Source organism: Scophthalmus maximus, chromosome 7 (genome assembly GCF_022379125.1).
Source record: "Scophthalmus maximus strain ysfricsl-2021 chromosome 7, ASM2237912v1, whole genome shotgun sequence".
In the NCBI taxonomy this organism is placed as follows: Eukaryota; Metazoa; Chordata; class Actinopteri; order Pleuronectiformes; family Scophthalmidae; genus Scophthalmus; species Scophthalmus maximus.
In genome coordinates this window covers 143,769-156,946 of record NC_061521.1, presented here as the reverse complement: position 1 = coordinate 156,946, position 13,178 = coordinate 143,769, and the positions used below count along the sequence as shown (strand labels likewise).

The 13,178-nt window shown below is 39.8% G+C and overlaps 1 protein-coding gene across 6 annotated transcripts; it reads left to right on the top strand.

Moving 5' to 3' along the window:
- Window positions 1-1,515: 1,515 nt before the first annotated feature.
- Window positions 1,516-12,529, top strand: LOC118318357. Of its 6 annotated transcripts, XR_007030991.1 has the most exons (12): window positions 1,517-1,784; window positions 2,245-2,331; window positions 2,419-2,477; window positions 2,919-3,732; window positions 4,018-4,251; window positions 5,876-6,040; window positions 6,180-6,278; window positions 7,777-7,902; window positions 9,066-9,123; window positions 10,049-10,121; window positions 12,009-12,100; window positions 12,131-12,529. XR_007030991.1 is itself a non-coding variant. In XM_047333326.1 (11 exons), the coding sequence occupies exons 1-11, from the start codon at window positions 1,679-1,681 to the stop codon at window positions 12,226-12,228; spliced, it is 1,953 nt and encodes a 650-aa protein (XP_047189282.1). In that variant the 5' UTR covers window positions 1,518-1,678; the 3' UTR covers window positions 12,229-12,529. The 6 variants fall into 6 exon arrangements, 4 of the variants coding, with proteins under 4 accessions (XP_035503824.1, XP_047189282.1, XP_035503820.2 ...); XR_007030992.1 differs by lacking the exon at window positions 12,131-12,529 and having other exon boundaries at window positions 9,038-9,123; window positions 12,009-12,078; XM_047333326.1 differs by lacking the exon at window positions 9,066-9,123 and having other exon boundaries at window positions 1,518-1,784.
- The last annotated feature ends 649 nt before the right edge of the window (window positions 12,530-13,178 follow it).

Sequence of the window (13,178 nt, the reverse complement as noted above, 5' to 3'; positions counted from 1 at the left end):
GTGTGTCATAGGGTGGTTTTGAACTCACAACTATCGGTACATAGGACGGACTAGCAATGATGCTAAACATTAAGGGTCTTCGTTTGGTCGCTATCACGCCTTCTTATGTGTCGGCGAGTGAGGTTTACACGCAGCGCAGCAGAGCACTCGACTGGTTAGACCACCGCACAACAAAACTAAACGTGCAAGAATCTCCTTTTTAAATTCCAGGAAGGGCTTATCTGGAACAAAAGAAACCCACCCGTTGAGAACTCCCGTGGTGAAGCCTATTTCCTATCATACTACTAACCCCCTTGTCGTACATTCAGTAAGAATCTGAAACCAGTTTAGAAAGTCATTAGCCCTCCGTAGCCTCCCCTCTTTGCTCCAATAGTTAAAACTAGGACGTATTATCTGTGGATTAAAGAAGTTATGCATTATCTTAAACTAGGGAGATAAGATCGAAGATAAGATATTCTCTCTAAGGGTCTGTTTCGAAGTTTCATGCTTTTTGGCAGCCTTTTTTGACATTTTTAGAAAAATGGAAGCAAAGAATGTAACCACGAATATATTGTTTATTCCTATTTTGTTATTATTATTCTATTTTTTTAAATAAAATTAAAATCCTATTCTCCTTTCAAAGTGACCGGCTTTAATTGTGTTGGTCTGGTAGGTGGGTGGGTGGGTAGATGTTCGGGATTAGCTTTGTTTGTATTTTGTTTATGTCTTTAAAAAAAAAGCCCTTGATCAAAACAGAACGTCCAGATGGCCAGTCCACCCCTGCTCGCTCCAAGCGGTCGAGGCAGATGTCAGGTTCTGATAGAGATTTCTTCCTGTTAAGAAGATTTTTCTCTTAACAGTTGCCAAGTGCTTGCTCATTGTGGGAACTGTCTGGTTTCTCTTATATTGCGAGGTTGTGACCTTAATGGGTAAAGAGACTTGATGTAACAATTTGGTGCTATAAAATTGATAGTGTTGAATTGAACCATGTTTTATCTTGTGAAGCACTTTGTGACTGGAGTCTGTGAAAGGTGCTATATAAATAAACATTACATACTTACTCCAGCTTCCTCTCTGCAGGTGCTCAGATTTGAGAAATGATAAAAGAGGGTGATTTCTTTATGAGTTTCATTTTATGAATTTAAAATTTGGATAATATAATTAGTAGGCTAAGGATATAATGTTCATTGCTGAAAAGGTTGAAAAAATAATGAATTATTGTTATTGAGTGCAATTTCTTTGCCAAAATACGTTTTAATATGTAACTGTAAATTTAAAAAAAATTAATTAATAAATTATTAAACAAAAGATAAAGGAGGAATAGTGCAGGGTTGCACCAGAGTCTGTTCAGGGATTATTTTACATTTATTCATTTGTCTGATCAATTTTGAGCAAATCAAAACGTCTGATTTGTGGCCTTTTTAAATACAGTCTGTTTGTTGCCCGCAATCAATCCCCCAACAAAAGCTACCAGTTGGTGGCGGTAATGCGCCATGTCGATGTGATGTTAACCGCCGCTCAACGTGAAGAAGAAGCAACGCGACACTATTGGAGGGGAGCTCAGAGCAGCAGCCGGGAGCAGCCGGGAGCAGCTTGAGCTCCGAACAGTCTTTGCCGACCTGCCCACGATGTGTCCTGCCAGGTGTGAGCATCCCAAGTCACGACGTTAGACAAAGAAAAGACACACGAATGCTGCACTATGCGCAGAGCCGAGCCGACCAACGTGACGCAGACGTGTCTGAAGGAAATATGTCTCCGTGCTGTCAGGAAACACTTCTCTGCTCTGGACTTCCGGGCTGTCCTCGGTAAGTGACGAAGTGTTTCTGTGGCGTTACTTCAACGTTACTCTTTGGGAGTACGAGCGGCTAGCTGTCCACCGTCAGTAGAAGCTAACATGGGACCGATATCACTAGTCTGTGAAGGAGAGGTTCACAGTAGCTGTTTGTGGCAATGCTAGTTAATATTCCAAAGTAACGCTCCACTCCTGCAATCATTCCAGAGGTATCTCACAATAGTCAATTTGACATGAAGGCAATTGAAGTTGATCAAACAGTCTCAGGCTGTTAAAAAAGAACACAATGACTGTCTGGTTTCTAATGTGGACCGTTGTCAATTCGGAGGCACCTCACGTTAAAAGGTGTGTTTGTTGTCCCCCTGGTGTCACAGCACTCATTCACAGACAGGTGTTTTTGGTTTAGTTCAGTTTTGCTTCAACTTAACTCTGGAGCTGCTGTGATGTCCACTAACTGATCTGCCACAACTTAGATCTGCCGGCACCTCTCATAAGGGATCTCCTTCCACATTTGACTGTGTGTCAGCTGGATGAGCTTCAGCCTGAGCTAAACCAGAGAGGTAAGAGTGTTTAGTCCCTTTTGATTCGATCAGAGGAATTCTCAATGAAGTTTATATTGAATGTAATTGTTGTTTGCCTTCTCTCAGGGATATCAACTCACTCTGGTTGGGCTGGAATCCTGCAGGACATGTATGGACCTAACTATGTAGGTGTAATGTCTCCTTAATAAATGAAGACCCGTGTGTAGTAACATCTGGAATCCATATGTGATTCAGGGCTGCAACTAACCATTATTTTCATTATCGATTAATCTGACGGTTATTTTCTCGTTTAATCGATCAGTGGTTTGGTCCATAAAATGGTGAAACATGGCGATCTCGTTTCCCTAAACCCAAGATGATGTTTTGTTTAATCCACACACCAAAGATATTTCTGTTTACTGTCATAGAGGAGCAAAGAAACCAGAAAATATATAAAATATAAAATATTTAAGACGCTGAAATCAGACAATTTTACTTTTTTCATAAAAACTACTTAAACTGATTAATCGATCGTCAAAATAGTGTGCGATTAATTTAGTAGTCGATTACTAATCTTTTAACTGTTGCAGCTCTAATGTGATTAGTGTCCTGTGTTCCATTTTCAGGAAGTAGACTTGCACACAGAAGAAAGGGCCAAACATGAAGTCATGAGTCGACTTTTCACGCTAGTCTTTTACGGCTTCACAAACCACTTCGTCGAAAGAAACATCACAAATTTGAGCACATCATCCTTCCTGTGGGCTGCGGCTAAATGTATCAAACATTTTTTACTCAATGCAAACTTTCACAAGCCCCTTCAAAGGTTAACTGCTGAGCAGCAGCCTCTTCTGAACCTCCTAGAGAAGCATATCAGGAGCGTTGCTGTGGTGCAGTCCATTGATGTATCAAAGAGGAAGACACAGACGTCATTGTACATTCTCCATCGGCTGCTGGACCACGGAATGGCTAAAAAACTAGTCGTAGATGTGAGGTGTCCGATCGCACTGGCCTGGCTCCTACATGGAAGGGGATCTCAGGATGCAACTCCTGAGCTGAAGAGCCTCATGCTCTGCAAGAGGGAAAGCTCTATATCACAAGCCGCTGCAGCCAGAGCAGACATCGCTGGTTGCAGCGCAGGTCGTGAGACCAGAGCTTCAGAAGATGAGGACGATCCAGTCATCCCATTCAAACGCTCCATGTTGGATTCAGCATCACAGGAGGAGGAATCTGGAAACTGGAAACCAGGTCCAGATTTCACTGTGGACCCTCAGGTTCTCTGTCGAACCTTCTCTCCGTGTGATGATCACTCGGCAGGGGCCTGTACATGGGGACAGATTGACTGTCTCGAGATCAGGGAGTGTCGGTCCGTCACCCTCAGAGTGCTGAACTCCGCCCTGCCCACTTTTTTCTGTCTTAGGTCTCTTACTCTTCACAGCTCTGGTAAGTTAGTTCATGAATGTACCCGTAAGTCGGGGTTGTGATGACAGTCCGCATGCCGAAGTGTCCTTGAGCAAGACACTTTACCCCAAATTGCCTCTGACTGTTGTGCTGGCAGTGTATGAAAAAGCACGGCAATAACGGTCGATAAGATTAGAGAAGCTCCATATAAATACCGTCCATTACCATTGACATTAAATATATGTAAGTATTTTCTGCTAGCCATAATGAAATATAGAATCATTTGAGTTGCGCAGCACTGATTTGTTTTCCTGTGTGTCTATGCAGTGACCCTCAGGGAGTCTGATGTGTTGGGCTTAGCCAGAGCCCTGAAGCAGCTGTCTGAGAGCTCCCGCAGCTGCCTCACCTTTCTCAACATTGGTGTGCTGCCTAACGCCAAGCTCACGGAGATGCTGCTGGACGCATGCCCCAAGGTGACGTCCCTGCATGTGGAGATCCAGACCATGATGTGGGGAACGCTCGTCCAAGCATATCATCCCAGGACTGCAGAGTCAGACAAAGGTGCTATCATGCTTCTACTCAAGTGGAGTTATGATTAAATTGAGCAGGATTAAAAGCATATTGTTGCTGTGGTTTCTTGTACCGGTTCAGTTATACCTAACTAACTAACTAGACTAACACTGGTTAGTAAGAAAGTCATCTCAGTATTGTGCAATGTTTTCATGTCATTTTTAGGCTTTAATACAAAGTTAAAAAGAAAACAACCTCTGCAAAAGAAAGCTTTGAGATTGCCATATTGTGATTGCATATGCTGATGTAGCTGATGTAAGTAGTAGTAGTTGTTGAACCACCCGATGCTTCAGAATAGACTGAAAAGTTGCAGATGCCAGGAATCTGTGATGAGAAAATATAAAGGTCTAGAGAGCAACCAATTAAAGATTTTACACAAGCAAACAACCACTTTAAGATTATAGATTAAAGCAAATTATGATATTGATATTTGAGGTTTTTATTAGTTTGATAACAACATAAAGAACTCACCAATCTTAATTTAAAAAAAATACGAACAGACAGAGTTTTGCTTAGAATCCCTTACATTAAATTTTATTTGTATAGTGCCAAATCACAACATACATCGTCTCAAGGCACTTTACATAGTGAGGTTGAGACCTCACAAAATTACAGAGAAATTTAATCAATTAATCTGTCGATTATTTTTGGTATTAATCGATTAGTTGTTTGGTCCATAAAATGGTGAAAAATGACGATTGTTTTCCCAAAGTCCCAACATGATGTTTTGTTTTGTCTTGTCCACACAACAAAGATATTCAGTACTGTCATAGAGGAGCAAAGAAACCAGAGAGTATTCACATTTAAGAAGCAGAAATCCGAAAATTTGGATTATTTTTTTTTAATCATAAAAAATACTTGAACCGATTAATCGATTATCAAAATAGTTGGCAATTGTTTGACTGTTTCTGACAATAATAATACTGCCACATACATGTAAAGACATTGTTAATGATAATAGTAATATGAATGTAGTGCAGATGATAATTTATAACAATAAGGATCCTGCAGCTCTGGAGTCAGTTACATCTAGTTATTGAAGCGTTGTGACCAAGACATTATCATCGCATCATGCTCTATGATTCTTATTTCATATCAACATGATAAAAGAAAAATGTCTATTAGTCTATTTACACTGCATTTAAATGTGCTTTACAGTACAGGTGTAAATGCAGCCAAGACACATTGAAGACCGATTGTTTGATCCGATCAGTCCAAACACCTCTGCAGGAGGCCAGAGACACATTATGATCACATTCAACAGAAAAGTTAATGTAATTGTGTCATCGATCCACATACATACTACCAGCTCTCTACCTCCTGAAGCACAGCTTCACTGATGGAGACCATCCTCTTCTATTCTTCTTCTATCTTTTGTTGTTTGTTGTGTTTTTTGGACCTGCACTAACAAAAGTGGGATGTGATGTGAGCTGGATCGATCTCAGTGTGGACACGATAGATACGATAATGGAGACACGTTCTAGTGGAGGTGCAGCTGTCCAGTTCAATAGAATCAGCGACTCTTAGGTCTAAGATGAAAACAACGTCAGTTAACATGGTCAGAATGAGTTAATGCTAACGCTGAGTTTTCTGTGTCCTGATTTACTCTGAGCAGAGCTGCCCCTGGAGAAGCTGACAGTCAAAGTAGGTGAGCTGCAGACAGATGTACACTTCATCACATCTGTGCTGAGACGCTCTCCACATCTCACCTCACTTCACATAGCTGGGATCAGGTTACCAACGGGCTCCTCTCTGAGCCAGCTGCTCACCACCATCTCAGGTAATGTGCATGTCTAATTTGTTTGTCTAAGATAAGTTTTCTATTAGTGTAGTGCAGTCTGTGTAGTTTAGTAACAGCAGCCTGGATGATGTATCAGTGTCATGTATCATGAAGTAATGACATTTTTTTCTACTGATAGAGTCCAATACCTGCCTGAGGAGTCTCAACCTGGAAGACATGAAGCTGTCTGATTGTCTCCCTGAGATCCATAATCTACTGAGAGACTGCAAGCTGGAAGGTGAGAAAAAGAAAAGACATATTAATGGAGTTCTGTGTCCTTTGTGAGGCTCACATTAGTTCCTTTGCTGCTCGGCATTTGTCTGTGAGAGATGGCTCTGTGTGTGAAGAACATACAGTTTTAGATATTGCAGAGTAATAGTACAAAGTAGACATTGCCTGCATGGCCTTTAGCATCAACATGATGTAAATGTAGTCATTTTCACTGTTGTGACAAAAGGCTGGGTAGAGATCCATTGCTGTCTACATCTTTGTAATTTGTCTCTAAGGCAGTGCCGAGACATACAAATGGTGTTCCCTGAGAATCTTTTTTCTGCTCAGCCAAATATGACAAACAAAGCAGCTCCTCCCCTCCCTGTCTTGAGGAAGCCATCCTGTTTTCTACTATGTCTGAAGTCTTCTGCATCCATACAAACCTTAAGATGTTGTACTTGACTGTGTCCACCTTCAACACATCCTCAATAATACTCAGTGGAAACACTTTCTTACTTGACTGCTCATTGAAAAAAAAAAAGTTCTTATTTGAATGCAGTTTTGGTAGTGGCTACATAGATTTACTTCTGTTCACTATATCACCTAAATCCCCAAGGTTCAATTAAAGAGATTTAATATAAAGTTTAAAATCACTTAAAAACAGAAGTATCCTATCAGGTTAAAACACACCACGGCCTGTGCTACAAAGCAGGATTTGTGGTTATTGAGGTAACTTGACTGTTTCTGTCCTACGAAGGTTTCTGTCCATGGTAACTTATGCTGAACCACTAACTTAACAGATCAAAACCTGTCAACTGCTGAACTACTGGCCAATCATATCACTGGAAAACCAGAGTCATCATTCTACAGGATCCTGACGGGGACAAAGTGAAAAATAGTAAAGCGCAGCAGAATTAACAGGCATGAATGGAAATAAAAATGAAATACTATATATTATATCAGAAAATGATAATCCACACACTGATCAATATTTCCTATGATTATAATGAACAATTTAGTCTGATTTATCTCATCACTCATTAACTATTACTCTCTGCTTTAGCAGCAGACTCATTACTTCAACTTCTCTAAACAATAGTTTGTTCATCATCAGACAAAAGGGAAAAAATATTCTCTCAATCATAAAGTTGATGAAATGTCTATGCTTATTTACATTATAGTATTTTTCAGACTAAGTATCAAAAATTCTTTCAATTGCACTTTTCTATTCTAGTTGTTTAATCATTTCACTTAGTTTTGTCACTTTTTGATGTTGCTTCAACAGAATTTACCTGCAGATGTCATTGTTTCTTCTCGTGTCATATTAACAACTTAAGTCATGGGTCTGACAATGTCGCTTGTAATTGACGACTCCGCCTCTTCCACATGAACACGCTTATAGCCATGTTGGAAAGCCCAGGGTGACCTGGGACAGTTGATAACCAGCTTAGTAGTACAAGTTATCAGGACAGCCAATTTTTGGTTCAGTTATGCCAGATAATGAAAATCACCTCTGACTCCCTCAGAGCTGCGCTGTAATGATTGCCGGCTTCATGAGTGCAGTGACACGGAGCATTGTTTGCAGCAGCTGGTGGTTGCTCTGAAGACGGTGCCTTCTCTCCACACGCTGAGCCTGGCTCGGAATCGACTGGGTAAGCTCACCCTCCACAGTCCTCATCAGTCCCACAACAGGATTCAGCTCAGGGAGGCATCAGCACCAAAACTTCTATGGGAGGCTTGTAGTAGTTCTAAGCAGTGTTTACCCAGCTGTAGTTGCTAATCCTTTTCAGGAGTTTTTTTCGTGGATCGAAACCATTAATGTCAACTAGGGATGCACCGATATGAAAATTTTGTCCGATGTCGATAACTGATATTAACATTGCAGTTATGGCTGATAACCGATATTTACAGATGTCGATATGATCTCTATAAAACACGTTTCTATTTAAAATCCACTTTTATGCATATTTTAAAACAAAAACTGAATTTGAAAAATGTCTCTTTATTTCCAAAACATTTGGAAAAGCCCATGAATCAGAATTACAAGGCCACCATTTAAAAACACAAGTGACAAATAGAAACGTTTTGTAGTCTTCTTTTACAACATTAAGCAAGTGTATATGTTCAATAAAGTCCAGTTGGACTAAAAATTTATGAAATAGGATCATAAATACAAATAAGGACTGTAAATACAAATATCCTGATAAGGTTTTATGACAATGAAATTTGCTAATATTCATAGCAACCAACACTAGTATTTTTTAAAGGGCAAAACATGTTTGTTTTTTTTGTTCAAGCACATTTCAAGTCACATCTATGAAATATGTGAAATAAAAAAATATTTAAACATTTCGTGACTATATTCTCGATAACGAAACTTGAGAATATTTAAAACAGACATTGACACAAGCACTGAAACAGTATTTGGGATACATAGCGACCATGAAACGACAGCAGTCTATCAAACTGCAAAGTGCCAACAACTAAAGTTACTTTAATTGGGGACATGCTGCGGTGACGTATGGTGTCACTTCCGGTTGCTGTCGCTTCTGTGAACTGTGTTTAGCCACCGCTCCTCCTCGTCTCTCTTTAACACTGCTGTTTCCTCGAACTACTGGGACAACTAACCACTCCACTCATCCTTGTTTAGTCTAAACCCTCACAACTAACTCACAGCGGTTGACACGCTCTTATCTGCTCTCCGCATCGTAGCTTAGCTAGTTAGCTTTTGCAGCTAACGATGGCTTCTCCCTCTCCTCCTGTCTCCTGCTGTGTGCTTCATGTTAGTTACTCCTCCGCTTCCTGTCCTCCTCAGCATGTGGGGGGGGCGGCTGTGGCTCTGGACGTAGAGCCGTTTGTCCACAAACCCGAAGGTTGGTAGAAAAGCGCTATATAAATACAGTCCACAGTCCATGTAACATACAATCATTCGCTGCGTTTGTCTTGTCACGTGCCCATACAAACTTTGCTTGGCAACAAAAATCAACAGCTAGACATAGGTTTTTTACATTGGTGCAGTTTTGCTCATAGGACAGATGTCGATTTATTAAAAAATGACGAACATCGGCCGATACCGATTTGACTGCTGATATATCGTGCATCCCAAATGTCAACTATAATGGGTTTTGATAATAGTTTGATGAGTCAGGTCAAGTGAGAACAGCCTCAGTTTCATTCCCGTTTAGTAGAGATGTGACTGGTATGTGTGCTTTGCTGTTCCTCTGACACTACATTCAAACTAGGGGTGTGCGAACTGAAGATTTTATGCCATTGACGATCTTAATTTGGGATATGACCTGCTTTTCAGAGGAATCGTACAGATCGCGGGGAAGTTGCTCGTTACAGAAAACTGCGTGTGCATTCACTAGAACCAAAAGATATTCATTTTTATTATTATATATATATCATCATATTCGGCGCTGCTAACGGTATTGATGAAAATACATCTTATTGTTATTTTTCTTTTCCTGACATTAGAAACTCACTTGTTTTTTGTCCCCATTGTTGTTGTAGTTTTATTTTTTTTGCTCACTTGTTTTTTTGGAGGGATAGCCTAGATGGCGATAAAAATTTGTGATTCAGATCTCGGATTGTGATTCTAACCCAAAAGATGGTGATATGATCTTTTGGCCAGATCGCCTACCCCTAATTCAAACTAATATGTTTTCATTTTAAAATGCTGTTTTAAAACGAACGTTGCAGCAGTGATGTGATTTAAAACTAAAACTAGTAGTGTGGATGTAGCCTAACTCTGAATAGTTTCATCTGCCTGTCTAATATCACTGCATATGTCTACAGCAAAGAATGTGTGTGTGCTGGCCGAGCTGTTCTCAGGACCCTCCCCCAGCACAGTGAAATGGCTCGACATCAGGTGAGACCTGCCTCATGTCATAAACAGTATGTGTACAGTCAGTGTATTTACTTTAACTCAGTGCCATTTCAGTGAAGTATACACTATATACCTAAAAATCATCACATTTCCAATTATGATGGCATCATTTGGTCATTCTTATCCAACATTCAATTTTACTTTACAAGTAAAGGTTGTATCAAATCAAATTTATTGCACATTTAAAAACTACAACAGTTGACCAAAGTGCTGTCGATAAAAATATCCCAAAACCCAAGAACAAAAACAAAGCTCTACACCAGTGGTTCCCAACCATTTCTTGATGGACCCATATTTTTACCATAGAATACAAGTTGCAGTTTTCTATGCAAATGACACAATCGACTCTAATTTTATCCATTGCCTCTATGAAGCCAAACTCTATGTAACTGTCATGGTACAACCTCCTATTCATCTTAAGAAATTCAGCACTCTCTTCTCCCTGACGCTTTGCCAACTTATGTAAATTCGCAATTCCGTGATAAAAGGCTAGACAATTTACCTGGTTTGCACAGTAACCGTCTTTTCCCGTCTTCACATGGTCTCATCCTCGCGAGATAAAAAAACCAAAAACGTTTATAATCATGTTCAGTTTCAAACACCTTTATTTATTCCAAAGGGCAATTCAGTTTCAACCGTCTACAAGCCAAAAACATTCGGGGGGGCGCTGCGATGGTCTGACTCTGAACCCTGACGGAGGAGCTATATGTCTGAGTATGACGATTAAATATCAAGGGACTTGAAATCTACTTCAAAAACTTTACACAGTATTTATTTTTTATTTTGAAGGTCTTTGTTGTCCAGAGGCAAGAAAAACTAAGTGAAGCCTTTGGAATGATCTTCATTTACTTTATGCACACAAATGTGTTCAAAAAATGATCAGATCCTCATCTAAGTTACTTAAATGAACAAACAATCTTTTTAAACTAATAACTAGTGCTGTCAATCAATTAAAAAACAACAACTAATTCATCGCACAATTTGCTGTGATTAATCGCGTTTAATCACATTTTCTTTCTTAAGATGGAAGTTTAATAATAATAATGGATATTTAAATGTAAAATTATGGAATTAATGTAGAATCAACACAAAGGAAGTATTTAAATTCAAATACTATTGTTTAATAGCATCTTTTTAACTTTGAGCACAGATTCTCACCTGGGGGGGGTGGGGGCTCCCATTGGAGGGACGGGGCGCCCCCCTAATTCAATGGTAGGGGAAACACTGCTGCAACCAGTGAGAGCAACAAATAATGTGGTGTCTGTTGAGTGACATGAAAATGTCAACAGATGAGAGAAGAGAGGAGATGTCTGTGATGATAGTTTCACAATGTCTGTGAACCATTGTTGCCGTTTTTGTGGGAGAAATTTTAAAATATTAGTTACATTAAGTCAAATGCTCGTTCATCAGTGGCAGCTTTGGTTGTTTACATAAGTAGCTTCTCTCCGCGTGACCGGCAAGATTTCTCTCCCCTCCATTGGTAGTCTGGCAGAGCAAATTAAATGAGCTCCCAGAATTCGTCTAGGTCCCAGACTCCCTTCTCGCCACAATGATGCAGGAATTCATGCTAAAGGAGCACCGACCAATTATTGAGTGCATAAATGAACATACTTTTCACTAGTTGGCCATTTATGTATATAAATCCTGTTTTGATTGATCTAAGGAAATATTATAATATTTTGAGATACTGGATTTTAGATCTTAATAAGCTGTAAGGTTTTATCGTTGAAATTAAAACAAGAAAAGACTTGAAATACTTCACTTTACGAGTAATGAATCTAGAATATATGAAATTTTCATTTTTTAAATTAAAAATTTATATATATTCAATTTTTTTGGACATCATGTGTGGCCTTGTGTCCTTAACAGCTCCAACTTCATTCGGCCTGCTGAGCTGCTGGAGTTGGCTCACAGACTGAGTTCACATCGCCCCCCACAGCGACTGGTCCTCGACCTCAGGAGGAACCCTGGGGATCGAGACCCCGACACCTGGAACGCTGCACTGAACAAGCTCCGCCCGCTCTGTGCGCTGCTGGTGGGAGTGTGGAAGTCGTCTGACACAATGGTCGACCACATCAGCAACATGTGAACAGGAGGCTGTAAACCGTCAGCACTGTGTATGCAGGTGGTCTGTTTTAAGTTTTCAGTTCAGGAAAAGCCTCAATTGCAGCATGAGCTGCACCAAGCTGCATGAGTGTCTAGCTAGTACAGTTATGTAAGAACATAAGTGTTGTTCCTTCATAATTGGTTGTGACATATTCCTTATTTTTGATGTATAATTATTGAATGTATGTGTAATGTGTGCATGGAGTGAAAAGAACAGCATGTTGTGTTAGTTTGACATTTGAATCTTTTATTAAACCAGGGTCCCTTACCCTTCAGAGACTCTTCTCGGACAGAATGTGAGTGACAGTGGATGTTCAGATGAGGAGCAGTTTCACAGCAGCCGTCTCACACTGTCTTTGATTTTACATTAGACAAACAGCATCAACACTGACCACCAATCCATCATTAGTAGGAACCAAGTAGAAAAAACAATCGGAGAAAAGGGATTACAAAGATTATAATAGTATGGATTAAAGGATTTTTTTTTTAAAAGGTAAACAATGTAACACTTTAAATTCAGTGTGTTCTTGTATATTATCACTTTTGAGTAAGTTCAAGAGAGTGAAGACCTGATGTCTGCATGCTAATTGGTTGATTTGCATTCACACCTTGTAATTTTTTTTTATCAGTTTGCTCTTTTATTTGTGATTTTAATAGTGAAAAGATTAACTGTCAAAACAGATGAGCTGACCCTTTTTTGGATAATCCAATGGCTGTAGATGGCACATAGCAAGAGGAAATCATATTCCAATTCAAATTACAAAAAAATGAATGTCGACATCGTAACATAGTACATTGTTTGTTTCCAGCCCACTTTAACCTCGAGTCAGAAAACATCCAGCACCTCTCACCTGCCTGAACCCTCTTCACACGAGGTTTACTCACAGCTGTCCAACATTTGTCTCATTGTGTAGCTCACCCTGGTAGAGGATT